Source organism: Mixophyes fleayi, chromosome 6 (genome assembly GCF_038048845.1).
Source record: "Mixophyes fleayi isolate aMixFle1 chromosome 6, aMixFle1.hap1, whole genome shotgun sequence".
NCBI classification, from domain to species: domain Eukaryota; kingdom Metazoa; phylum Chordata; class Amphibia; order Anura; family Limnodynastidae; genus Mixophyes; species Mixophyes fleayi.
The window spans coordinates 58,952,186-58,979,614 of NC_134407.1; the positions used below are offsets into that span (position 1 = coordinate 58,952,186).

General features: G+C 40.1%; 1 protein-coding gene across 4 annotated transcripts; it reads right to left on the bottom strand.

Moving 5' to 3' along the window:
• Positions 1-1,561: 1,561 nt before the first annotated feature.
• Positions 1,562-26,393, bottom strand: NOLC1 (nucleolar and coiled-body phosphoprotein 1). Of its 4 annotated transcripts, none has more exons than XM_075216642.1 (18): positions 26,218-26,393; positions 24,417-24,472; positions 17,722-17,843; positions 16,115-16,233; positions 15,562-15,697; positions 15,238-15,326; positions 14,709-14,862; positions 13,323-13,451; positions 12,395-12,475; positions 11,828-11,917; positions 10,780-10,857; positions 10,471-10,599; positions 10,198-10,329; positions 8,155-8,277; positions 6,576-7,049; positions 6,156-6,256; positions 3,871-3,960; positions 1,562-2,059 (listed from the first exon to the last, which is right to left on the bottom strand). In XM_075216642.1, the coding sequence occupies exons 1-18, from the start codon at positions 26,326-26,328 to the stop codon at positions 1,901-1,903; spliced, it is 2,373 nt and encodes a 790-aa protein (XP_075072743.1). In that variant the 5' UTR covers positions 26,329-26,393; the 3' UTR covers positions 1,562-1,900. The 4 variants fall into 4 exon arrangements, with proteins under 4 accessions (XP_075072743.1, XP_075072741.1, XP_075072742.1 ...); XM_075216640.1 differs by having other exon boundaries at positions 10,780-10,911; positions 11,777-11,917; positions 26,218-26,392; XM_075216641.1 differs by having other exon boundaries at positions 10,780-10,911; positions 11,777-11,917; positions 15,238-15,323; positions 26,218-26,391.
• Between the last annotated feature and the right edge of the window lie 1,036 nt (positions 26,394-27,429).

Genomic DNA, 27,429 nt, shown 5'->3' on the forward strand with positions numbered 1-27,429 from the left:
TCCAAGCAGTAGTTGCCTGATAAGCTGAAGGAGAAGACATTGTCATGTCATGTACCACTTGAGCTGTCAACTTGCTCATCAAGACCCCATTGCATCTCTTGAGATCTGGATCAGTTGGAAATACAGAGAAGAAATAGCTTTTGAACAGAGGATCAAGCAGTTGCCAAAATATAGCGATCTGATTTCAAGATTTTGTTAACTCTTGGAGCCTGGCAAAGCAAAGAAAGTACTTGATCTACAAGTCTGACATACTTAGCGGAATTGCTTTGTTTCATCTCCTTCAATTTCTCGTGCTGCTTTTCCAAAATTCTAATTAGGGGAATCACTTGATTCAAGCTAGCAATGTCTGAAGTCACTTCACAGGTGATTACTTCAAATGGTTTCAGTAGCTTGCACAACACGGAAAGTATTCTCCACTACGCTAGATTAAAGTACATTTCCCCTTTTTTCCTCAACGTCATGGCTTGTTGAGTAAGTGTGGATGGCTTTTCGCTGTTCCTCCATCCTTTGAAGCATATAAAAAGATAGAATTCCACATTGTTAACACCTTTTGCTTCAGTTGGTGGCAGGGCAAGTTAAATTGTCCTTGCAGGTGCTGCAATCTCCTACATGCTGTTGCTAAATACTGAAAATGACCCGATATTTTTCGAGCCACAGACAGAATCTCTTGCACTTTCCTGTCATTTTCTAAAAAGATCTGTACCACCAAGTTGATTGTGTGAGCAAAACAGGGAATATGATGAAATTCACCCAGCTGTAATGCTCTCACAATATTGTTGGCATTATCAGAAAGCACATATCCCCAGGATAAGCCATGTTGCAATGACATCCCTTAGTGTTTCCAACAGGTTTTTAGTAGTATGCCTTAGTGAAGTAGGTGATACATAGAGTAGCATCCCTCTGAAAGAGCTGGCGTTGTTAAATGCTGCTGCTGTTGGCGATTCATCAACCCAGTGTGCTGTCACAGTCAATCTTTAGTTTGCTCTGTTCTGCGACTTTAATCTACAGCCAGCCCCCCAGAAGACAGCAGAAGTTTCATGAGGAGGTTGTATACTAGAGTATATAGAAAATAAGTACAGAGAACTATTTTGCATATTTAACCCGTAAACTGTTAAATTCTGATAAATATCAATTACATTATATGGAATGTCTGACTATTAATAGCCAGTACACCAATAATTGACCTGAAGCACACTATCAATCGGAACGGATTGCTTGCCTTCTTTAAAGACTGGTCATTCATAACAAACATCCAATTTACGTACAACACAGACTCTGCCAGTCAATGGGAATCCAGAGACACTTTCACACTGCTCTCAAGGGCTTTGCCACAATTCCATGTTGAAAACATTATTCCACTGCACCAAAAACAAATCACTTCCTTTCTCCCCATTATACCGATGGTCTTGAACGTCAACATTTTAACCTGACGCTTTCCAGACATTGTCAAGACATATCCAAGACTAATCCCCATTTATAAAAAAACCAAAACAAAAACACACACAACTGCATATAGGATTATCCACATTACTCCAATCTCTTTTACAATCAATACAACACATTCTTGTTTGGTCCAACCAAGGTTGAAACTTAATAGGTTTTATTTTCAAAATTGACAAATCCATAAGAATAGAACAAACACTTAAAATGAACAATTTCCAATGTGATTGGATGAATGTTTATTTAGTCCAAACAAAAAAAAAAAAAATGTGAATTTGTTGGTCTTAAAAACACAGAAAACAATGCTTTGAACAGGTCACAAAGACTTCTCTGTGCATTTGATGAAAATAAATTCCTGCACGTTCAAGTTGATGTTGACATACAAGTAAAACAGTCCAACATTATTGGATTGAGCAATAGTTCATAGTTCTTTTCAACAGATCAAGAATTTCAGTTTAGTTCATTCACTGTCAAACTTAAAAGAATTCACAGATGTGGAAATTGCGCCACCACAATAACTGCCCCGCTTTTTCTTTGTTTTTTCGTGACGGAAAGATTTTCCTTTTGTGTATTTTAAAACATTGTTGGCTCTCTCTCCCCAGTCTCCTCTAGCGCCCTCCTGTATAAAAGAAATAAAAAAAAAAAAAAAAAAAGTCTATAAAGGTCAAATGTCTTAACCATCTTCTAGGTGTTGCTTTAATTAGATGCATCAAATGTCTAAATTTATACTACCATGAATTACTGACCTTTTCACTAGACATTAAAAAACACCCATCTTATAGAACTAAATTAAAAAATGTCTTGTTTAGCACTTTGCACTAATGAAGCTTTATCATAAACAATCCTCACTCTGTGCCATAAAATGACAAGACAAAATCGGTTAAGTATTATTTTCATCAATGCCCATATTCTTTCTTACCAACATATGTAGCATCACCAAAGCTACCATTTCATTGTATTTTAAGCAGTTATGCTCTAGGGCAGCGGTGGCAACCTGTGGCTCTAGAGCCACATGTGGCTCCTGGCCAGGAGCATCAACAAAGTATAGTTGTCCAGGAGCCGGCAGGGGTTGATTGGAAAATATTCAGCTGCTAGACTGACTGAGAGCAATCACATCTTGTGACCTCCTCTGAATAATGCAGAGGCCCCAGTGTCACAGACAATCCAATCATGGAAAGAAAGAGGAGGACAGAGCGTAGTGTGCTCATCCCCCCTCTGTGCAAGCAAGTAAGGGGCATTTGAAGAGGCTGATGGGCATGTAAGGAGATGTGATGGCATTTGGGGAGATGTGATGGACTGTGTATAGGTTTGTAGGCGTGTGGGGGGGGGGGGGGGTGATTGGCATGTATGGAGTATATGGGAAGGTCTGGTGGTATGTATGGGGAATTTGGTTATATCTGATGGCAAGTTGATGGGTATTTAAGGGGCATGTGTGAATGTCTGATGGCATTTAAGGAGCATGAGGTGAGGACTATTGGTAAGTGGGGAGAATTTTATGATTTTTCTTAACATTTTCGCAATGTGCTCAATATTTTTTTTTTCTTGAAATTATTGCAAGATGTACAAAGGTTATTGTAAATTATGTTATTTTTAATGTATATGTGTAAGGTGTGTTTGTGCATGTTTATACTGGGTATATGTACACATAGAAAAAAAAAGGTAAAGTTGGCTCTTTGTAGTACCTATAGATATTTGTTTGGCTCTTGGTATCTGACTGGTTGACCACCCCCTGTACTAGGGTTTCCATTGAATTCATGGTGCCCTTAACAGGCCCATTATCAAGACCGATGTGTCTATATATAAAAGCAGTCATGTGTTCAAATATTTAGCAAAAGTACTGAAGGCAACCATTAGCTGTAGCTCACAAAAGAAAGTAAAGGATATAAATAAGCAGAAACAGCCAAAAATGATTGCCAATTACAATTGTTTATATTGAAATGTGCTATAACGTGAGCCTCAGGACATCTCAGAGCCAATCTCTGCTTGAAAAAGACAAAAACAAAAAAAAAAATAATTTAAAATGTAACTGTCACTTAAAGATAGTGGAGGCTGCCATTTGTGGGCTTCAGCAATTTTCACGAGAATGCAGCTGTGAATGCACTAGAAACCATAGACTTTAAACAATTACTATAATCTATTAACCATTTACTAGTGAATACATAGGCTGCATTCCCAAACTCTGCTAATTGGGGTGCCGCGACCAGGGCCGGTGGTAAGCAAGACAGAGGACTACTTTGTAGGTAGTTATTTTGGCTTAGGGGTGCCTCAAAAAATTATGTAGACCCTAGAGGTGCCTCGAACTGAGAATGGTTGAGATCCACTGAAATGGAACACAAAATAATTGTATTTACCAAGTGTAGGAAACAACTGCAATTGTAACATGGCAGACATTGTTTGCAAACAGTAAAAACTACTTTATTTGTACTGTACCTTTGCTTCAAATGAATTATTAGCAACTCTAGGGTTAATTTCAATTTCCTCTTCAACGACTCTGCGGAACGGGGTTGTTTTGTGAACTTCCTGCATTACACCCGCAAAAAATAAATTTAAATATAACAAATAAAGCAGTATGTGATTGCCAATTTTATTCTTGAATTCAATAAAACATTCCATTCTTGAAAGATTCAAAAAGTCTGTTCATACAGGTCATTAATATCTCTACTTTACTGTCCAGCTTTTGCACAAGTATTTGCATAGCATACAGGAACCAAATGCAACAAGTGTACATCGCAGGTGAAATACTGTTAGCAAATTATTGTCTGGACAAAAAGGTAGAAGGAACACTTACACCGCAATGGAATAAGTATCATTGAGAAGACTGCAATAACGTGTGTCTTCATTATTTTGTGCATTGACATGCAGGGACAGGCTGAGCTGCAGCAGGGGAGGGGGAAGGCTGGGCTGCGTTGGGGGCGGGGTTTGAAGAGGGACATCTGCCTCCAGTTTCATAGTAGGCTACATTGGGTTGAGTAGAGTAGAGCCTTGCCGCCTGGCCTAAAATTTGGCAGCTCTTACAGCCCTGTGAGAAATTGTAATGTGTTTTCTGAAAGTCTGCAGAGTACGTCACATCACAAACATTCTAAAATTGGAAAGTAATTCTTCCATAACAGAAAGTAAATTATAGTATCACTTACACACACTATTCATTTTATATTACTTATTATAAAGGTATTTACTCAAAACATAGACATATGGCCTGTTCAGCTTACCTTCGCGCAATATGCTTTAGAAATACATCTGAAATGGATATCTGAAATATTTTTAGCTAGGCAGGGTACTGTTCATGTTGGGACGCAAAGCCATATTTCGATAGATATTTATTAAAAATGTAAAAAGTACAAATGGAAAAAATGTTGCGAAGAGCCCAATTAAACTAAATGTTATGCACGTGTTTTAGCTCTGTACAAGGGGAAAAGTATAGATACTATTTCTTCCTACAAAAGTATTTAAATGAATGTGGAAAACAGATGAGTATCATTTAATAAAACTGCTATAAGATAGATATGTATGTCCCTTATTTTAATGTAATAATCAACATCACACACATTTACAAGCTAAACAACTCTTTTTTTTAGTATCTGCAAAACATAAGTAAATGCCAGATTGGGAAGATAATTGAGCATGCATTTGCAGCCCTAGCATTCGCATTTAAATTTTGAGTATTACAATACCTCTCACTGGGTTCCCCCTTCTTCTACTAGCATTGAATAGTCTCAGACAGATTGCTGCACTATTAAAAATGTGGGGAACGCTGAATGCCATCAGCACTTAAAGTATATTTCACCATCTAGGTCCAATTTGTTTTTTAAACCAATCAAAACGACTAATTTAACAGTGACTGTTTCAATTTCATATGATATGCAGCAATTTTCATCAATTTAAAATCACAAATCTGAGATTTTCCCATTCATTTCAACAAAAAGCCCATTGAAATGATCAGGGAAATATGTCACAGGGCTGTCTCTGTTTAAAGCAATAAACTGGCAATCATTTTTTTTACCCCAGTCCCCACAAAAGCAGGGAAACTCCTTCTCTTTACTTGTTCATTCTGATTCTATTTAATAGGGACAAACTTTTATCAAACCATTATCAAAATAAAACAAAATCAGGTTAAGATAGCTGTACAATGAATTCATCAACGTTTAACAGCACCTGCACACAGTGGAGGCAGCCAGTTAGTGTTAAATATTTATAGGAATACAGCCTATCGATACTTGGGAAATAGTGACACCAGTGAAGCAGTACACCACCTATAGACTGGCTCTTAATGAGGCAGATAAAGACAGCATTCACACATCCTACAAAAGTACTGCCTCCGCAGTGTGTAGAAAATTAGTGTTCTTTACCTACAGGCTTTCAACATACATGCTTGCCCTAACTGTGACACAATGTTATTATCCTTGCATAAATGGTAATCTATGATTAAACTAATCAAATTCACCTCCTTTACAAATCAATGTCAGATCAGTTTATAATATCCTTAATATGTGCCCAAAACAGACAGAACATAAAAACTTCCATTCATACCATTCTCTTCTAAAATATGTTTGTATCAATAAACACAATGACATATGTAGGATTTGTGGGTTTTATTAAACTTCTCTACACACAATAAGGTAAAATAAAACCTTTAATATAAAGGCATACATTCATCTCCTGCAGTTTACATTAAGGACGGACGCAAATCTTCTTTCGAAATGCCCTCATTTTCTCACCTTCTTGTTGGCTTTGGGGAACGTGTTTGGGGTTTTCACTTGTATTTTCTTATTCTCTGGTGTCAATCCATCCTCTGTTCTTTTCCGCTTACCAGAGTCACCTAAAATCACATGTACGTACTATAAATACAGTGCACCGAAAAGGTCACATTTACCATGAGCCTTAATTAAAAAACAGCCTCACAATTATAGCCTTCCTGTTTCAATATTAGATAAGCTTAACATTACAATTTGTTTGCATGATTATGCCTAGTACAGGAGGGGGTATACACTGCTAGACATTCAGGGAGTTGTGCAGGCTTTTTGTCTGGCATTCTGTCATGTTTTGACACACACCAGCACCATACCTCATTCTCCAATCACACATCCCTTGGCAATGTTGAGAAAATTTTCAAGAAAACAAAAAGAAAATCGACGTACCATTTTCTTGGGTTTCTTCCTCACTAGAGGAACTTTCTTCAGCTTTCTTGGCTGATGCACTCAGTTTGGAGTTTGCTGCCTTTGGAGTATTAGAAGGTGTATCTTTCTTCTTAGTTGACTTTTTCTCAGCTCCATTTTTCACAGTTGCCTGTTTAGGCTTCTCCTCTTCATCGCTGGAGCTGTCTGATGAAGAGCTACTACTGGCCTTTGTTTTATTAACAGCAACCGGCTTCTTGGCAGCAACTACAGCAGCAGGCGATTTTACGGCTTTGCTGGTTTTCTCTTCCTCTTCGCTGCTTGAGCTGTCGGAGTCTGAACTACTGCCCTTTTTTGCAGCCTTGGGGGTACTCGCTTTTGTGGGGGTCTTCTTCGCAGCCACATTTTCTGCTTTTTTCAATGGGTTTGCTGCAGGAGACTTTTTAGGAGCAACTTTGCTACCAACTTTCTTACTGGTATCATCTTCACTGTCAGAGTCTACAACAAAGTAAATTGTTACTAAAGGGAATTATAAAAAGGCCACAACAATGAAGAAAAGATTAAAATACACCTGTAACGCAGGGCACTATGAGAAGAACTGAGAAGGAACAGGGGGTTTATGTGGTGATCCAATTAATATGTATGAAAATATTTAAGATTTTTCTAATAAACATTTTGGACAAAGAACAGGAGTAATCTATTGTAAATGGAAAAATGAATGTTTCACCATCTATAATGGACAAATCCATTTTACAAGAAATAATATCTGTAGTTATCAATTAATGCAAGTCATAATGAGGGTGACTGATCCAGGAAATTGATCGGGTTCCCATTTGACAACAAGTTAAATGCAACAATGTGTTATACTGATATGCAGGATTAAAAATACTCTGTAAAGCACTGCATAATATGTAGGTGCTACATAACAAACAGTTAATATATAGCTGAAGACTCATTTTAAGGACATGTGCAATCATGGAAACAGTTTGTAGCCATGGTTGCAGAATTTACTAATGAGTATCGGTCGTTAACCTGTCAAATGTCAGTACGTTTCAGAGTTTTAAGCAGGCAATTTCAAGGAGAAGTACTGTGTCAAGTATGAGAAGTTTACATATCTAATATATAAATGTCTAGTGGTGTGTGTTAGTCTGTCTGTCGAAAAAATAAAACCAAGCTGCAGCGCCACCTGCTGGGCGGAGTTATACACTGACCTACTAAATTCTTAGTGTGTGGGAAAAAAATTCAGAAAGGGCTGAAATTTGGTATACCAAGATGTTTTTAATGTGTTAATTTAATTTGTTAATTGTTAAAAGTTTATAAAGATTTAAAAAAAATATAAATATATTTCTTGAAGGAGAAGTGACAGTTGGGAGTGGTTGGTGGTTGCCGGGGGTGACAGTGGGGAGTGGTTGGTGGTTGAGGCCTGGGCTATGGCCCAAATGCATGACAAGAACCTTTATAACACCTTAAGTAGCTTGATTTGACTAGAATGCATGAGTATCATGCACGGGTTAACTTGTCTAGTATAATTATTTTAAATCAAACAAGATTCTTTAACTGGATACCCTTTAATACCAGATCAGCACAGACAATAAATACATACCAGAGCTATCGGAACTGGAGTCCTTTTTCTTTTGAGCTGGGGTGGTTTTGCCTGCAGGCTTTGATGGGATGCTCTTAGCGAGTGGCTTGGCTGGAGTTTTTTTATCGTCTTCATCGCTTGAGTCTTTGAGAGAGAAATAATAGATCATGAAGACCATGCTGGGCCATGGAGCATGTGGAACACAATGACAACTAGGTTTCGTAAAATAAAAAACCTAGACTACTATATATGTCGAAGATAGAAGAATTTACCCTTTATTCTCTAAAAGTTAATTATCAAGTACATGTGTGATACTACACAGAATGCTGTGCTTATTTACATTTATTGGAAAAGAGTGGAAGCTACCATATCACTTGCAGAAGGCAAAAAAACAGCTACAAACTTCAAATGGAACAGTGCTACACTAACCATAATAAAAAGAGAATGTGCTTATAACAAAGCAGTCTTACTTTATTAGAAACACAAGAAAAAACATTTTTTAAATACACAAAACACTTAAGGATCCAAACAAAAAGTGGGCCAGCCTCCCAGTAGACAAACCTGAAAATTAAATAAAGCTAAACAGGTTTACAATGTCCAGACTCACCATGCTAAAAACATATGTACAATGTAATCTAGTTTAAGAGCAAGGAAAGTCACTTTCACATTAATATACTGTAAATGTTGTGCATTACCGAGCTGAAGAGAATAGGTGAAATAAATGGAGTGTTTATACTTTATAAAGAAAAAAAAAGAAAGAAAAAAAAATACATCTTACTCACTCCCCTGAAGCAGGTTCCCATGTTAAGGTGTTTCTCTAACACAGTAAACCATCATCATAATCACCATTTATTTATATAGCAGCACTGATTCCGCAGCGTTGTACAGAGAACTCATTCACATCAGTCCCTGCCCCATTGGAGCTTACAGTCTAAATGACCTAACAGACAGATGGTGAGCGAGCGAGAGCCCCACTATGCTGACCTAACTCCACAGAAGACTGCATAGAAGTTCTCATATAATGAGATGGGCATTCCCTGAATACACTGCTGGCAAGTACAATTGTGTTTAAGTGCTTTACATAGTATCCTCTATCATGCATTTTGTCTTACATGGTCCCTGGAGAGAACACAACTTCAACAAATACGTGAAATATTTCACTTGAACTGGTTCTATTTCAAATCCTACTGCAAAAACTTTTAAAGCAATATATTATTTTATACCGGCAGGTTCCTAAATAGGGACATACGGCCTGACCAAGCAAATAACAGCTGTTTTTAATTAACACACACACTTAAACATAGCTTTAATTTGAAAGTTGTCGTAAAACCGAAGCTGCACACAGTAACCAAAGTAAAAGTCTCTTCTAAATCTTTGAATCCAATTCAGAGCACTAGGAGTGAGTGTCCTTCCAACCAATACTAGAATGTGCCTCTTTGGTGTTGATCTAGCAGGCAAAATGCATAACCTTACCATACTAATTATTTTGCCTACCTTGTTCATTCTGGCCAAAGTCATTATTGCTAGGAAGTAAATGACGCCTGAGCGGCCAAGTATCTGTGACTGGGTCAGCCTAGCTAACGTCATTGTTGGTCATGAAAAGTTCATGTACACGAGTCGTATATGTTGGATAAATATGAAAAGATTCGGCACAGGTGGAGAGCATCCGAGAATTGGAGTGATCACTATAATTTGTATCGGGCAGACATCCAGTCGCTGCCCATGTCTTTTCCTTTTGTTTGTATCAAATACTTGCACTGCTCAATATAATGTATAATCTTGTATGCACGCTGTACTCTACATTGTTTTCCTTTTTATCCTCATGTTGTGCATGTACTTTGATTTTGTAGAGACGCTTGCTTCATATGCAGTGCTCTATGTTTGTACAGCGTTTGATTGTATGAAACAAGTGCACCAGCGTGGGTTTAGTTTTTGTTTTTAGGTATAAACAAAAAAGATAAAACTTGTTTGATATTAGAAATAAAAAAATATTTATAATATTTAATTCCTTAAATTGAACCCATTTTTTATGCTGCAGCGGTATTAACAATATACACATCTTACCGGAGCTGTCAGAAGAGCTGGAATCCTTTTTAGCTGCAGCGGGTTTTACAGGGGCCGGTTTTAAAGCAGACTTTGCTGGTGTAGTTTTTGCTGCAGGTTTAGGAGTCTTCTTTTCTTCTTCGTCACTGGAGTCTTGGGTGAAAAGAACAGAAATAGTTTATGCATATTTTACCCAACTATTTATCCCACCACCAAAATATAGCAGGAAAACAATGCTAGACTACCAGATTACACTGAAATTAAACATCCAAATTCCCAAGATTCCCATCTCACCGGAGCTGTCAGAAGAGCTGGAATCCTTTTTAGCTGCAGCGGGCTTTGCAGGGGCCGGTTTCGAAGCAGACTTTGCTGGTGTCGTTTTTGTGGCTGGCTTAGCGGGAGTCTTTTCATCGTCACTTGAGTCTAGTGTGAAAAAAAAAACCAACACACAAAAAAAAACAAAAAACTGTTTATGCATACATGGACATTGCACAATATTTTACCCAACTATTTATCTAAACCAACAAAATATAACCAGTACACAAAACCAAATTCCAAAATACCCTGAAATTAACATCCAAATTCCCAAGATTCCCATCTCACCGGAGCTGTCAGAAGAGCTGGAATCTTTTTTGGAAGCTGTGGGTTTCGCAGGTGCAGGTTTTGCAGAAGTCTTTGCAGGTGCAGTTTTTACCACTGGTTTAGCTGGAGCCTTCTCTTCATCGTCACTTGAGTCTGTGTAGATAGAGTAACAGTTACATCTGTAGGCATCCTCCAGATCCGCACTTTTTTGTTTGTACACCACAACTCTCAACATGACCACAAACGCTCTCACTTTTGCTGCTCCCCCTCCACTCAATACCTTCTCCCCCACACCAATCTCCAAGATTTCTTCCGTATTGCTCCTCACCAAAGGACTCGCCTCGCCCTACTGGACTCTCCCCCAACCAACAATTCGTCAAATTCTCCCTCAAAACCCACCTCTTCACGATTGCCTATCCTACCGCTTTTCTAGAACCTCATTGTCCACCACGTTCCACTTGAGTCTAATTGGCTGCTACAGTCTCTTCTCCACTAGAAATCTCACAGCAGGGTCCTTTCTACCTCGTCTCATGTGTCAGCCTACTCTGACCATCCCACGTCAGGTCTTTCCTGAAATCTTTGTGCGCACTTTGCCGTTTGTTCATGATCACACACTGAATTCATGCCCGTTTCTGTAATTGTTTGCATACCACCCATTCTCTATTTGAACTTGATGTTATTATCACAAGTAACTGTCTTCAAGTATTTGTTGTATGTATTTGTTTAAACTGTACTCCTGCCCATTATGTGTACGTATGTATGTCTTCTGTATGATGACTATCTAGCGCATGCCTGTCCAACCTGCAGCCCTCCAGGTGTTGTGAAACTACAAGCCCCAGCATGCTTTGCCAGTAGACAACCTGTTGATAGCTGAAAGGGCATGCTGGGACTTGTAGTTTCACAAACATCTGGAGGGCCGCAGGTTGGAAAGGCCTGATCTAGCGCAATGGAGTCTGTGGTACACTATAAATAAAATTATGACAATGTCACACAGTTCTTTTCAGACCACATCACTCACCAGAGCTGTCAGAGGAACTGGATTCCTTTTTGGCTTGTGCAGGTTTTGCAGGTGTGGTTTTCTGAGCTGACGGGACAGCACTTTTGCCGGGTGTTGCTTTTGCCACTGGCTTTGCAGTCTTCACATCTTCATCACTTGAGTCTGGGTCAAAAGAACATTTTCTTACATATGAAATATGCACAGGAGCCCTACAGACTGTGGTGTCAAAAAACATTTAAGTACTACATAAAACACCACCTATCTATAGGTACACGTCAATTATATCAATGATAGCGCACCACATTCTACTCCAATAACACAGAAAATGCAATGTACCAAAGACAATTAACACTACTCCAGATTGACTGGTTACCAGAAACTATGGGGTATATCTACTAAACTGAGGGTTTGAAAAAGTAGAGATGTTGCCTATAGCAACCAGATTCTAGCTGTCATTGTGTAGAATGTACTAAACATAACTAGAATCTGACTGGTTGCTATAGGCAGCATCGCCACTTTTTCAAACCCGCAGTTTAGTAAATATACTTCTATGTGCTCCATTTAACCCAATCTAATCCACCAAATAGATTAGCATTTGTACAGCAGCTTGTCTCCACACTGAAACCTTGCAAAACATACCTGAATCACTGGATTCTGCTTTTGTTTTCTTAGCTACAGGCTTAGACGAGGATGCTGGGGACTTTCCTGGGGTGATTTTGGCTGTATTGAAAAAGTAAAACCAATGTGAATTTTAATGGCTACTTGAATGTAGCATTGTTTTATTATAGCCATAAAAGTACACAATGAATTAGGAAGAAAAACATTGCATCACATAGCAATCTGACAGATTCCTTGCGGCTTGAATGCAGGAAATTTTACTTTATAAACTTTTAACCCCCAAAGTAAATAACTTACTATAGGAGGTTAAAATATATTAAAGTGACATTACTGAACATTGATTGGTGTACCACCAATAAGTTTAGCCAAGTCTGACTATGTTCTGTTTATGCATACCCTGTGTCTTCTTTCCAGCAAGCAGTCCTCTATCCATGTACATACTTTTACAATCTTGTAACTTGATTTCCATTATACATGTTTTGCTATATTCCTAGTACTTCCATAATGAATACTCATATCTCCTCATTTTAACTTCACTATACCTATTTAACCATGGTTCAACCCTTGTTCCTTGAAATGCTATAGCCATACAGTACTACAATGTCATAATTGCAATAGTTCTTACTTTAAATGTATATTTAATTTGATTTCTGTGCTTTTAAAGAGGTTTTTTTGTGTAATGAGGATAATATATATATATATATATATATTTTAACTACTTGTAGGAGCCTCATTTGAAAGAGGGAGCTCTTCCCTTTCAAACAAGGATACCTCAGAGTTTCTAAATTGCCCCTCTCTCATTTTTCTCTAGGCAGTTATTAAGAGGGTGGGGCTTAATGAGGTCATCAGTGACTGGAGATAGCTGTGAGGGACATGCAAGTATGACTTCTTCGAACTGTGTGTAATACATACATCATACATACCAGGTGATTTTAAAGACAAACATTACCTTTTTTGGCGGGCTGCTCCTCTTCCTTGTCACTGTTGCCCTCTTTTTTGTTTACATTTGTCTTCAGAGTAGACTTTTTTATGGCTGCTTTCTTTTCCACTGTGGGTGGAGGCACAGCACTGTATGGACCTTAAAACCATTGAGATACAACTATAGTTATTTTTTCAAATACAACAGAAGTAGTGCTATAATAAAACCTTCTCCTTGATACGCATGAGTCAATCCTTGTCTGGTGTCAACCAAAATTCTTGAACCATCACTGTGCAAAGCCTGGTTCCTAAAGTAGTTGGGGGACTGTAGAGAGGTATGACGACACCAAGACATTACAAATAAAGTCCTGCAGTGTCCCATTGTGGAGCAATTATAAGACTGCATGTCACACTCCCTACAGACCAGTTTAGAAACCGAAATTAAGATGACCTTTACACATCTCTAGTTGAGAATTAGCTTTCAAAAAGACAAATTTAACTAAAAGATGTCCACAAGCTCACCAGGGGAATCAGTTTTTCTTGGTGAAACCCTGCACAAACGTGGGGGAGGTGAATAATTCAGTCAAGGATTTAATAAGGATCAGAATCTGAAATTCTTTAAATTAGGTTTAGCACAAGGAAATGTAAAAACATTCATGATATATATACATTAAAAATTGATAGAATTCATCAAGTTTCATGGATTCATTAACTGTTTGGCAGTGTTTTTTGTTTCCAGCGCAGTCATTTGTTCTTTATAGGTTTGTACTGTTGAGAACCCACAGGTTCTGCACAGCTGCAGACACTGAACACCAGCCTTTCGATTTATTGGGGATCATAGTATCTCTGCGCCAGGAATATTTTTCTGAAATGTATATGCAAGACAGTTTTCTGTTACGCTAAAAATGCCAACTTTGTTGCAGGTGTCTAACACACGAATGACATTTTAATTCTCGCCACTAGGCCAAGCACCCAAGTAGCTGTATTGCTAGAGGATTATAACTGCTCAGTAAGACTGATAGGAGAGTTCAAAGGAGATAAATACAGAAGGAAAATAAAAGGGTTAGAACCAGTTTAGAGAGTACGGTTTTATTTTTGTCTAGTGGTCGTTTTCTAACAAGCTGGCTGTTCCTAAATGGGCATTGTTCATCGTCAACATTTATTTATATAGCGCCAGCAAATTCCATAGCGCATTGTTAAAACACTAACAGAGGAGCTACTAATTGCCAGTGTTAAAACATATAACATGAACTTTGGTAGTTCTCTACTCATCAGTCTCCCAAAAACCAAATTAATAATATTCTCATCCACTTATTATAAAGCCTGCAAAATCTGTCTTCCTCACCACAGAACGCTTGTGGTGTTATAAAGCGGCCGTCAGTAAATTAACTGGTTATATTAAAAAAGGAAGAAATACCTGGTTTTGGTTTAGTCTTTGCTGCCGGTTTTTCATCTTCAGAGCTGTCTGAAGAGTCGTCACTGCTGGAGCTTTTCTTCCCACTGACTGCCTTCTTTACCAAGGGTTTAGATGCTGCAGGGGACTTGGCTGGAAGGGTTTTTGTAGCAGTAGCCTGCAGTATACAATAAAGTGGTTCTATCTCTGGGCATGCTACACATGATTAAAGGTAATGTGTGGCCCCCAAAGTGTATCAGGTTGCCCATCACTGGAGTAAGCACTATAGACTGTCATGGCTTCACACTTACAACCCAGCCCTTAGGCGACTTCAGGCTCAGGCAGTGCATCTAGATTTGACTAACTTCTTGCCAACTGTGCATCATCAGAAGTGTCCAATACAATATGGAGATGCACCGGGATGGTAGAATAATGTAATATTTTTGTGTCTGACTCATGGAAGCCAGACATTTTGCCATGCTGAGTGTCAACTTCACAGGAGAAGAATCATCACAAATGAAGCATTACAGGTTAGATATATGCAGTATTTTACCTTAGCTGGTTGGCTGTCATCGGACTCTTCACTGCTGCTAGAATCAGCTTTCCTCATTTTTGCAGCTGGAGCAGTCTTTGTTGCTGCTGCTTAAAGAGGAAAATATATTGTCCATTAAGTTATTTATCAGTCCATCACATGTGGCCCGTACTTTCAGGGTAGGTTTAAGACTGGTGCCCTTTCTCCTGCAATCTACAACTTGGAAGGAAAAATCCTACTACGAAGTATTCTACTTACTATTGCTGTAAAACAAACATACTTGAAGGAGATCTATCAGCAATTTCAGACATTTAGTGGATAAAAAGGAGGGACAAAAGTTCTTACATGTCTGTGCTGGGGACTTGGCGACAGGAGGGAGCTTTTTCTTCGGTGATTCATCTTCTGAACTGCTGGAGTCCTCCGCTTTTTTCGAAGGTGGGATTTTGGCATTTGCTGCCTTAGGCTTGGGCGTGGCCTTTTTCTATTTAAAAGGAAGAAATCCAAGTCTGTTTAGGTGTACCAATATAATTACTACTCAATGACGAGCCATAATCTCTGATAATGTGCCCAGTCTAACCATACAAACGGCGTATTTATTACAATGTGTCATTCTACATAAACTATGCTAAAAACAATTAGTGCGGAATAATCTGAAAACCAATTAGCTCCCAGCCCTGTACAAGCCAATCTAATGCAATGTTCAGGGCACATTGAAAATCCAGTCAGACAAGAGCATGCATGCATTTTATACAAGCTTCTTTGGAGAAAAATACATGTACACAAACACCCGTGTGACAATCCCAAGTTTTACTGGCACATTTAGCTCTTTGGCAGCATGTGTTACGTCATATGTCAGATTCTGCAAGTGCAAGTACAATATGAATGTAAATCCTCTTACAGGAGGAGCTTTCTTTGTTTCCTCTTCAGAGTCAGATTCATCACTGGAGTCCTCACTGCTGCTTTTGGCTTTCTTTGGAGGAGGAACTTTGGCTACTTGTTTTTTGCCTCCTGCAATTGCTAGAAAGAGATAAAAAAAAAATTAAAAAAAAATTGTTCAGAGTTCCATATTTTTTTATTTTTTTTTGAAGTGGTTAAATGACCAAAACGTATGCTACAGATCTATTCTGGATGCCAGGGGGTCTATTTTGCAAATGTAACCCACTATGTTATCACTATGCATTAGTGAGCTCCAGTGTCTATGACTCTTAACTGTACTGCAATCTCAAGCCATCCTCTGTGAGCCAGCTGTACCAAGTCCTCTATCTACAGGCAGCCACTACTGCATTACAAATCAGACATCGCGTTTTAACTTTGGAATGAGAACCACTTTCCTCAGCTAGAGGGATCGGCAACAGAAGTAGCTGCATGACAAGTATCAAGAGTATAAATTACAAATACAAATATAAATATTAGATATAGATATATCAATAAAAACAACTGCCAATGTGGCGCTTCACTAGGTATGCAGCCAAATAAGTATCCCTGAAGACCCACTAGTGCTTCAAAATTCAACGTATAATAAACAAATGGATACCTACATACGGCGCTGCCTTCACGCACAAAAGGTTTATACTGGAGGATGGATATGTGAAACGACAATTTTCAAATGATTCTGTGTAGCGCTACCTTCACGCACACTTCTAGATGGTATTCTCTGGTACGGGTTCACTTTTATGGTTTTACCCTCATTGTTTTAATAAAGGGTAATATGCTAGATTTGCTTCTTTCATTTTTTGAGTGAGGAAGATCGCCAATGTGGAATCTGATGACGAGAGGAGATCCATTTATTGTTTGAAAGCGAGATCACAGCTGTTTTCGAGTAAGCACATACCCGGAGCGGAGGTGTCACGAGTGAAAAGCAGGGTGCTGTGTAACATTATTGCACATGGGATTACATATAGACATTTAAGTTCTATGTTTTTTTGATGTTCTGTGTCAGACAGATTGCACTATCATTTCTTTCCGTTTTTGTGTATGCAAATACCATATATTTCAGAGAATTGCTAAGGACAATCATTGTGCAAGTTCGTTTATAACCATCTAGAAGTGTGCGTGAAGGTAGCGCTACACAGAATCGTTTGAAAATTGTCGTTTCACATATCCATCCTCCAGTATAAAACTTTTGTGCGTGAAGGCAGCGCCAGATATAGATATATATTTATCATAGGGATTGTAGTTGCAAGAGAGACCCTTAACATCCATTGGGATAATTTCTCACCCACCTTACCACAAAAATATAAATAATATATCTAATATATCTAATATATCTAATATATCTAATATATCTAATATATCTAATATATCTATATCTATATATATATATATATATATATATATATATATATATAACAAAAAACAAAACAGAAAAACAGCATTCCGGGGAGGTCAAACACCAGATTTTTTTCTTAACATGATGAAACATACCTAATACCATAAAAGCTTTGCCCTGAAATGCACTATTTTACCCTATCAGCTACTTTTCAGGTTTAGTAAAAGCTCCCATACCTTGTTTTTTAGCAGGTGGCCCTTCATCTTCACTCGAACTGTCATCGCTACTGGATTCCTCTGCTGCTTTTTTATTAGGAAGACCATTAACAGGATGTTTCCTTTTCTGTGAATCTGGTGACCTGAAATAATATTTTTTTTCTATTAAAACATTTTGTGCACTTATTAAAAGACAGGAAACATCCTATGTTAAATACTTAAATTTTCTCATTACCACATACATAAACCCTTACCAGTAGTAATTGAAATATACGGCCAGTTAACTTTTCATACAGGAAACATTTTATTTATCCCCTCTCCCCATATACTTATTTTAAATAAATCAGACAATCAAATATGGTATTTCCATGGTCAGCAGATCCGCCAGTCAAAGAGGAAAAAACAGACAGAGCTGAGACCTGCACTTTTAAGGAATCTAAACGAAGTCCTGCCTCCAAGCCATCCTGGAGGAAGGCAAGGAAGCGAGGAAGGTGAAAGGAAGCAGTGTGGCAGGGTAGACTTTCGCACCACCCAATATAGGTGCGCCAGATGCAGTGGTATATTTTTGCAGACACTGGAGAACCCAAACTCTCTTGATCGCCAAAGGCTGGCTTCAGCAGCCACGCCGTTAAAGCCAGCCAAGGCAGGTCCTGGTGTCAAAATGGTCCTTGAAGTAGGTCGTCTTGAAGAGGCAACCGAAGTCCTGGACCCACCGCCATTAACAGAATGTCTGCATTCCAGACCCAATGCGGTCAAGCTGGGACATGGGAAAGCATCGGAATATGGGGGTACCCCAACCAGAAGTCCCAGGGCATGGTCATGACATCAACAGTCACCACCAACGGGTCCCTGGCCCTTGAGCAGAATCTGGGGACCCGTCAATTGTATCGACGCCGTGGGGTCCAGGTTTGGAAGACCCTACCTCAGGACCAGCGACTGGAAGACCTCTGGATGGAGCGCCCACTCCCCTGGCATTATCGCGTGACTGCTTAGATAATCTGGTACCAGCTGCTTGGTAATAAGCCCGCGCTCTGTATATCCCATATTGTATGTGGTACCAGCTGCGTGGCAATATAAATGCCCAAATATGTATACAAAACAAAAAGAAAGTTGTCAGCGCTTATCCTTTAAACTGCATATCTGTGTGTGTCTAGCAAAATGAAAACATGAGGTATTAGTTCATATTTTGATCAAAAGATTTAAGCCTGCATCCCAACGTCAAGGGTACCTCATTATATGCAGGTCCTACACTGACCAAAATATGTACTAATACCTCATGTTTTCATTTTGCTAGACACACACAGATATGCAGTTTAAAGGATAAGCGCTGACAACTTTCTTTTTGTTTTGTATGCTTAGATAATCTGCCTCCCAGTTCTGGATGCCTGGTATTAATACTACAGAGATTGAGGGAACCATTCTGCCAATGCTAAGATCCGAGATGCTACCCTCATTGCTGCAAAACGTCTGGTCATCCTGTCTGTTGATGTAAGTCTCTGCTGTGGCATTGTTGTATTGCAGAGGGACTAGGGACCCCTGGTGGGATGTTCTGGGCTCCTTGTAAGGCCATCAGCATGGCCTTCAGTTCCAAGATATTGATTGATAGGGAGGTCTCCTAACGTGAAAAACGACCCTGAAGCCGGAGATGGGGGACCATAGCTACCCACCCCTTCAAACGGACGTCTGTGGTCACTATGATCCAGGACCACTGGCTGAAGGACCTGCCTATCTCTAAGTGTTCCCGGACTGTGCACCAAAAGAGAAACCCACGCTGCTGGGGACAATTGGTAGTCCAAGTGCAAGTGGGATCCTGACCACTGTTTTTAAGAGGTCCCAGTGGAAGCAGCGGGAGTGAAACCTCCAGTAAGAAAGTGTTTTGAAGGTGGACACCAATTTACCTAGGAGGCTCATGCAAAGGCGCATTGATGGTCTGCTGCAGGCCAGATCTCGTGATGTGGCCTGAACTAATTGGATCTTGTCTGAGGAATACTTTCTGTACGCTGGTATAAATGATGAGCTCCAGGAAGGTCATTGTCTGGCAGGGAACCAACTGGGATTTGTGGAGATTATCTAGCCGTAGTGCTCCAGGGAGTTGACGGTAAATGCCAGGTGCTGGAGTAGCAGATGAGCTGAGGTAGCCTGGATGAGCAGGTCGTCTAAGTATGGAACTATTTTCACTCCCATAGAGTGAAGACAGATTGCCATGACAAACATAATTTTTGTTAACACCCTTGGTGCCGGTGAGAGGCCGAAGGGTAGCGCCCTGAATTGGTAGTGTAAATTACCTACTGTAAAACAAAGTAGGGCCCTCCCAATAAGGGATGTGCAGATAGGCGTCTGATGTATTTCAATGCTAGGTATTCACCCGCTTCCAACCCATTTATTACTGACCGGAGGGACTCAATGCGAAACCCGTCCACCCCCAAGTGCATGCGAAATCTGTCCATCCGCAGTTAAAGATTTAGCATCTTTAAATTTAGAATGGGTCGGAACGAGCCATCCGACTTGGGAACCAGAAAGAGGTTTGAGTAAAACCCCGGTTCTTTCTTGTTCCCAGGAACCAGGGTGATGACCTCGGCTGAAAAAAAGAAAGGCGACACATTGAAGCATCGCCTGTCTTCTTTCCAGGCAACAGGGCAGGTTGGTTGTAAAAAACTGACAAGGGACTGGACCTGCAAGATCCATTATGTAGCTCCTTGTCACGATACAGCAAATCTAACTCTCTTTGAAAGATGCCATCCACTGATCTCTGAGCAGAAGCCAACATCTCCCACCCCCGCAGCCGCGAGAAGGGGTGGACGACACTAAGACTGTCTGCTTCTCTGAAAGCTTGGGTGAGGGATGTCTCGAAGAGTAGGTAGACCTACCTCTGTGAGTGTCCCCTGTTCCTGAGCGGTCTAGCCCTGGAGGTTTGGCCTCTACCGGAGGGGCCCCCCAAAAGGGCTGCAGAAATTAACCAAATCTTGGTGTTCTTGATATAAGCACTTTCGCCATAGTGGCCTGGCAAATAATATTGTCCAATTCAGGACCGAATAAAACTGCACCTAAGGTAGAGTTTCTAACTATTTCTTTGATTCAGTATCTGCAACCCAGGACCTCAACCACAGAGTTCTTCTAGCTGCTACAGCTGACGTAGATATAGAGGATGATATGAAGGCCTCATAAGTATACTGAAGCCTCCTTGAGGTGCAGGGCAAGCAATTCTGAGTCCTGCCGCCATCTGGTCAGCCCATCCTTTCATGGCCTTTGCTACCCATGCAAATGAAAACATGGGTCCGAAGGAGGTGCCTGTCCTCACATAGATGGATTTTAAAAATCCCTCTACTTTGCAGTCGGTCGCATCCTGTAGGGCGGCTGTTCCAGGCACTGGGAGAGTGATGTGGTGAGCCAAGCTAAGCATGCCACTGGAGTATCAACACTTGGAATCTGTTCACAACTCGCCAAATCCACCTCCTTTAAGGGATATGCAGCAAGGAATCTTCAAGGGATAGTAAATCTACAGTCTGGCTGTTTCAAAGCTACTTCCGTGATCTCCGTTAATTCGGCTGACGGAGAAAAACAGACCTGTGACTGGATCACTTATAAATAACTTATGGTATAAATTTATTTAAAGAAAATAGCACAGAGCGCTTATTTATATAACTACAAATGTACTTATTTCTGATATTGTTTGTATATTGGTAAAAGAAATATCTTTATTTCTGAGACCAGAGGAAGAAATTAGTTTGTTTTAACTTTGCTAGAGGAAATGCATTATTTCTGATGTATATAACTGATGCAATAAGTCTTTGTTGAGGAAATCTTGTGTATTTTGGTAGGGAAATTACTTGTTTGGGGTTTTGTAACTTCTTTGGGAATGTGTATTCTACATTTGTCTGCAGAAAGGACCCATGTTAATTAGACCTTTTGATGTGTGAGTATCAAGCACCTGACAGCACAGGAAGGTTTAATTAGACTTACTGTTAGATTTCCTGTGTCTAAATAAAGATGCAGGAAATCACAGCAAGTTTTAGGATATCACAGATAAGTAAATATTGTCAGCCTTGCATAAAAATCCATGTTTGGGTAAACACATTGCATCCGGATTCTGAAAATAGCTCAGACCTCAGGGGGCTGGCTTACCCTTTGAGGCTGTGTCCAAATCTGTATAAAAAAAAACCCAAAAAAAAACACTGTTTTGCATTGAAAATTGTTTTTCTTGTTTCATCTGACCTGCTCACTGGCACCTTCAAACCAGGGTGAGCAAATAAACATCACTTGTTTCAAAGACCTGCTTGGAAAGTTCTCTACCCCTGTGCCCTACAGATTAGGCCCAACTCTAATCCGTTCCCGGCTGTTCCGAGATTTGGATCCAGCTTTCCAGTACCACCGCTCTGCTCGCTAACCAGCAGCTCTGGCCAGTGTGATAGGCCAGGGGGGGATCCATCCACAGCAACCCTGATCCATAAGACGAGGTCAGGGGTACCAGCCCAGGTACACCAGTAACTGGTTACACTAGCAGCGTCAGTTACCCAGTAGAAACCCGGTACTGGATGCCGGTAAGGAGTCCAGTGGGGGCAGCATTTGTAAGCCCCTCCTACTGCAGCTAGATGGCGCATTTGGGATAATGAAAGGGAATGGTGGAAAAGTGAGCCCAGCTGGTTCCCAGCAGCAACAGACAGGGTGGCATAGGCGGTCCATCCTGTCACAGGATCGCATGTCTTATCTTTTTAAAAAGACCATGATCAGAAGCCTTTGGTTCTTCTAGGTCCAAAAGGTTGAGGGCTTGACGTACTGCCAATACCAGTCGCCAATAGCTTGATATCTGTTGGATTCCTCCAGACCCGTTACTTGTGCAGAATCAGAATCATGCACGTGTTCTCCCTCCTCTTCCGATTATCCTTCGGAAGCAAAGAGGGACAGAAGAGGATGCGTAGGCCAGTGTTTGTTTCTCGACGGATTAGGTGCTTGAGAGTCCAAGAAACAGTGGTTTAAACAATCTAGGCCTCTGAACAGGAATGTGGACCAAACCGGTTCTCCAGGAGGAGGACCTGGGATAGCTACGGAGGACGATGGGTCACACAGCCTAAAATCCACTGTCTCGGCCGTCACTGGTAAGGAGAGTGACACGGGGGGGGGGGGGGGGGGGTGTCAATAGCTACAGATGTGGAAGGGAGAACCATGGCAACCACTTGTATCGCCGCCTGGCCTAGCGAGCAGCTTAACCAATGTCGAAACTGACTGCGCCAAAGAAGATGTCTACGCCGGTTCCTCCAGTAGTGGTGGTACACCAATCTGGGCCTGCATGGGCTGGACCCCCGAGCCACAGTCAATGCAGAGCACCTATGTGTTCTGTCGTCCAATAGGTAACTTAACTTTACACTTTGAACAAGTAAAGTATTTTGCACGAGGTGCCTTTCCCAGGTCAGATATGTTTCTGAATGGGAATAGTGTCACCGCACAAGGAAACAGGGCACAATACAGACAGTCACACAGGAAAGCTTTGTTATAGATACAAGGATACAACTAATCTATAACAGGTAGTCAAAAGAAGTATATTGTAATAAGCTATATGATATGAGTGTAAGCATAATATATGCTAAATGCACAACAGTACTAATATACCCCTCCGTTAGTAAGCCTGCAACTATCGCTTCATTCTGTGATGGATAATAGGTATAACTAAGTTTCCCCCTCCTATTTTTGAGAGAGGAACTTGAGAGAGGAACTTGGTATGTTCCAAAAATGGCAGCCACTACTGCTCCTTGCTTTTATGGCAGCGCCGGTATATCGGTAATCTGTCAGTGTGACAACGGCTTAATTAAGCCGCCTGCCAGCACTGAAAAAAGTCGCAGGTACTCAGTGAGAGCTGTACAGCTATAGTGTGACTGTATAGTCAGGAAGCGTGCTCTCTCTTTATAGTGCACGCTACCTGTATTCTTTTAAAAGAAAACATGAAAAAATAATTTTGTAAACAAAGGATAAAATAAACTAAAATCTGAACTAGTGAGGAAGTAAGCCCAACCCCTTGGGCACTTAATCTAAAACTGAATAGCTACAGGGGTTGCAGAGGGGAGGGGTCTGCCATCTTTAAACATTTGACTAGTTAAGTGCCAACTCCATGCTCCCCTCATACAACCCTATGGTAGCAGTCTACCCCAGATAGGATGACAGAAAACTATTTTATTAACTCCTTTGTAAGGCTATGTCTGCCAGCAACCTCCTTACCATCTCTAATTGAGCAGGGTCTATGTCAGACCTGTAAGCCATGTTCAGCACTGCCTGTTCACACAGCAGATGACATGCACTGCTAAAAAAGTACCTCCCTCCACCAATCAAGAGATCTCTCCTTACTAAAATTAGTAAGGCACAAGACTGTAAAGAGAAATATATAGCGTATGTTCATTAAAAGATATGGAGACTCATAGGCAATATACATCAGTGTTTCTCAACTCCAGCCCATGTTTTGAGGACTTATATATGAGAACAGGCAGGATAATTACTGACCCACCAAATAGATTATCTTACTTGAGCATGATTAAGGGAATACCCAAACATTTACCTGGCTAGGGTGTGGAGTTGAGAAACCTTGATATATATACAAAAGATTCCAAGGTGTTGGTAAGGCACATTAAAATTCAATTAGCCCAAACAGTACTATGAGTACTATACAAATTTTCATTATTTTATGCTTATAAATTACATGAAAACAAAAATTGCACAAAATTGTCACTCACTTTAACCAATCGCTGTAAATATCCAAAAGAGTAGCTGGGCTGGAGTCCTGATCTTTCTGTTACAGAAAATAGAAATAGGACAGTACGTGTCATTAAAGAATGCCAACCTGAAATAGTTACAAATCATTATGAACACACCATAGTCTATCCTCCTGAAGATTGAATTATATTAGCACATACTAAAGTGGAAGATCATCTCACTGGAGATCATAGTGACTAAGCGGTGATACAGCTATTGTAAAGACAATGATTTAAATGATTGAACCTTGCGATTTGTAGTAAACTAATTACAAACATCTGGGGCCAATTAACATATCCAAAAAGTTTTAGTGATCCGCCAATTGTACTTGGAATAAATTTTAATTATTTGTCTACACAAGTACAATGTTATATATAAAATGCACATTACTTCCAATGCGCATTACTTCCAAACATGGAAATCAGGAGGGGGATAGGGAAAAGACAAATTTTGGAGATTGGGATGAATTTTTCGAGTGTTGTGGTTAGTCATTGTTCAACATTTACACATTATTGTGCAGGTGTTTTAGGCTGTGTACACACTACAGCGTTTTCAGGCAATTATCAGGCCAATCAAATGATAAACGACTGGTCAGCCTGATATCACATTAGTGTGTACGCTGCAACAATGAACGATTATTGTTCCAAAGCACACCATATTGTTTCATTTGAATTCTGAGAATGTCGTTCAACAATTGAACAATGTTGTTCCAAATCTGCAGTGTGTATATGCAGTCACGACCAGCAGTGTCCATAGATCTCTATGGAGAGCGCACATTCATGATCTTTTTAGCCGATGGTTTTAACAGATGAAGATCACAGATTTGAAGGCAAATCGTGTAAGACGTGTATAGTGTGTAAACGTGTATAAACATGAATCGACATGCTGATCGGGACTCTATTTTCTCTGTCAATGGTAAAATCATTAAAGCTGTCGCATCAGAAGAAAATTCCTGTAGAGTGTACCCAGCCTTATTTACATAGAATCCATGTCACACAAAAAGCACAATATGGTCCTGTCATGCTAAAGAGAGGATTAGGGACGCAAGAAGGTTCTTTACATAATGTATCCTCTTCTATGTTTACAAATGGTCACTAATGGAAAGTGTATAAGCAGTCATGGAACCTGTACCCATATGCACAATTACTTAACTGCTGTTGGTGTATAAAACTCCCTTTCGGGGGGAGACACCATAACCGATACAACATAGTGTATCTAACCAAGAAGTGCTGAGAAAAACAACATTTGTAGTGATTTAGACTGAACACTAGAAAGACAATAATGGGCACTTTAATATTTGAGCCACATATCTGCTTATATAAAATTTGAAAATAATATTTCATTTATATTCAACACAACTTACTTTGTAGTGCAAGAAACAAATGTGTTTTTTATACTTATTGATTGCTAAGGTAAAATATAGTTATGTTGATTACAGTCTAATCACTTTAAATGGGAAGCAATAGTGAGCAAGTTTTAAATATAACGTACAAAAACACTCCTAAATGATCCGTTTGCTGATAGCTAAACAGCTTTATAAATGTGTACAACAAAGATAATCTATGCCCCCATGGCAGCTGTAATATAGCTATAATTCCAGCATTCCCTCCTGGCTACCACGGTATGCTGGGAGCTGTAGTTCCAGAATCGCAAAGAGACATATCACACGTTTCTGGCAGAAAGATCCACTACTAACGCGGTGATTATGTACGCCAACCAGAAACCAGTCTGAGCTCCCATTCAAACCCCAATCTGGCCCTAAAACGGCTTCAAGGAACTCACCCCTCCCGTGGCCTTGATGAATTCTTTAGCTGCGTTAGTGAACTGGTTGTCCCGCAGAAAGCGCAACACATGTGGAAACAAATCGCTGGGCACCACACGCGGATCCGCCATACTTTCAACTCCGGCCTTGAACACGCTGCACCTCCGCAATCACGTGGGATCAAGGAAACAGTTATTTGCTCGTCTCATATCTATGACGTCACCGGAACGAGTACTGGAGCCCTGAGGGAAAGTGTTTGAGTGTAGTAAGATGGAACCTCTCGACTGACTGTTAAGCCTCATTATCATACGTGTAAGCAATTGGATCATCTTGGTAAAAATGGTTGCATAGATTTACTGTACAAAACCAATTTAGCATAAAATAATTGGCTATATTTATAAAAAAAAAACGGGATTTTTCTTTTTATATGTAACCAGAGTAGCTCGATGAGCTTGTCCTAAGTTAGCTAAAGTTTCATTCCAACGCATCTACTTTTGGTCCAGATGGTAAGCTATGTCCCTTTGTGGATAAGAAGCATTTTTTACACTGAATTTCAAAGGGGTCCAGTATATAAAAGTTTTGTTTACACCATACTTGCCAACTCTCCCTGAATGTCAGGTAGACTCCCTGAAATAGGGGTGATCTCCCTCACTCCCAGAAGAGTCTGCCATTCTCCCTGATGCTGAGCTAGTACAAGACGTGGTGGCTTCTCCATCTGTGGCATGATGACACCGTTAAGAAATTGTGTCCTATGTCCATGTATTGATGCCTATGGAGGTGGCCATTTTCATGGAGACCAAGATTTAATCAAAGACTGACAGGTAAGACAACATGACTTCAGCAATGGAGACAGAAATGTAAAAGGCATTTCAGTCTCTAGAGATTCATTAGCTGCTTTACTTTAATCATAATTGCCTACTCTCCCGGAATGTCCGGTAGACTTCTGCATTTCTGGGAGAGCAGGTCAACCTCCTGGTTCTCGCCCCCACAATAGATAAGTGGCGGGGGGGGGGGGGGGGGGTTGGCTTAATGACGCAAATATCACATTATCTTAGCCAAAATTATGCAATTTGTCAAACTCCACCCTCGCATTCCCACCTCCCACAGGATCTCCTTGAAGTCAACGAGGAAAAGTTGGCAAGTATGGTTTACGCACAACATTCTAAGTATGGTGCTTAACCATAGTTGCCTACTGTTGAAAGATTATTTCATGGAGACAGGAAGGATCTAGA

Bases quoted from the DNA above. Each gene is read 5' to 3' on its own strand.
- NOLC1 (XM_075216640.1), bottom strand. From the start codon at position 26,328: ATGGCGGATCCGCGTGTGGTGCCCAGCGATTTGTTTCCACATGTGTTG. The intron at 13,452-14,708 runs GTATTTCTTCCT...AATGGTTTTAAG, and splicing joins AAAGACTAAACCAAAACCAG to GTCCATACAGTGCTGTGCCT. The intron at 10,912-11,776 runs GTGAGTGATGTG...CTATCTACACAG, and splicing joins CAGTTCCTCTGACAGCTCTG to ACTCAAGTGACGATGAAGAG.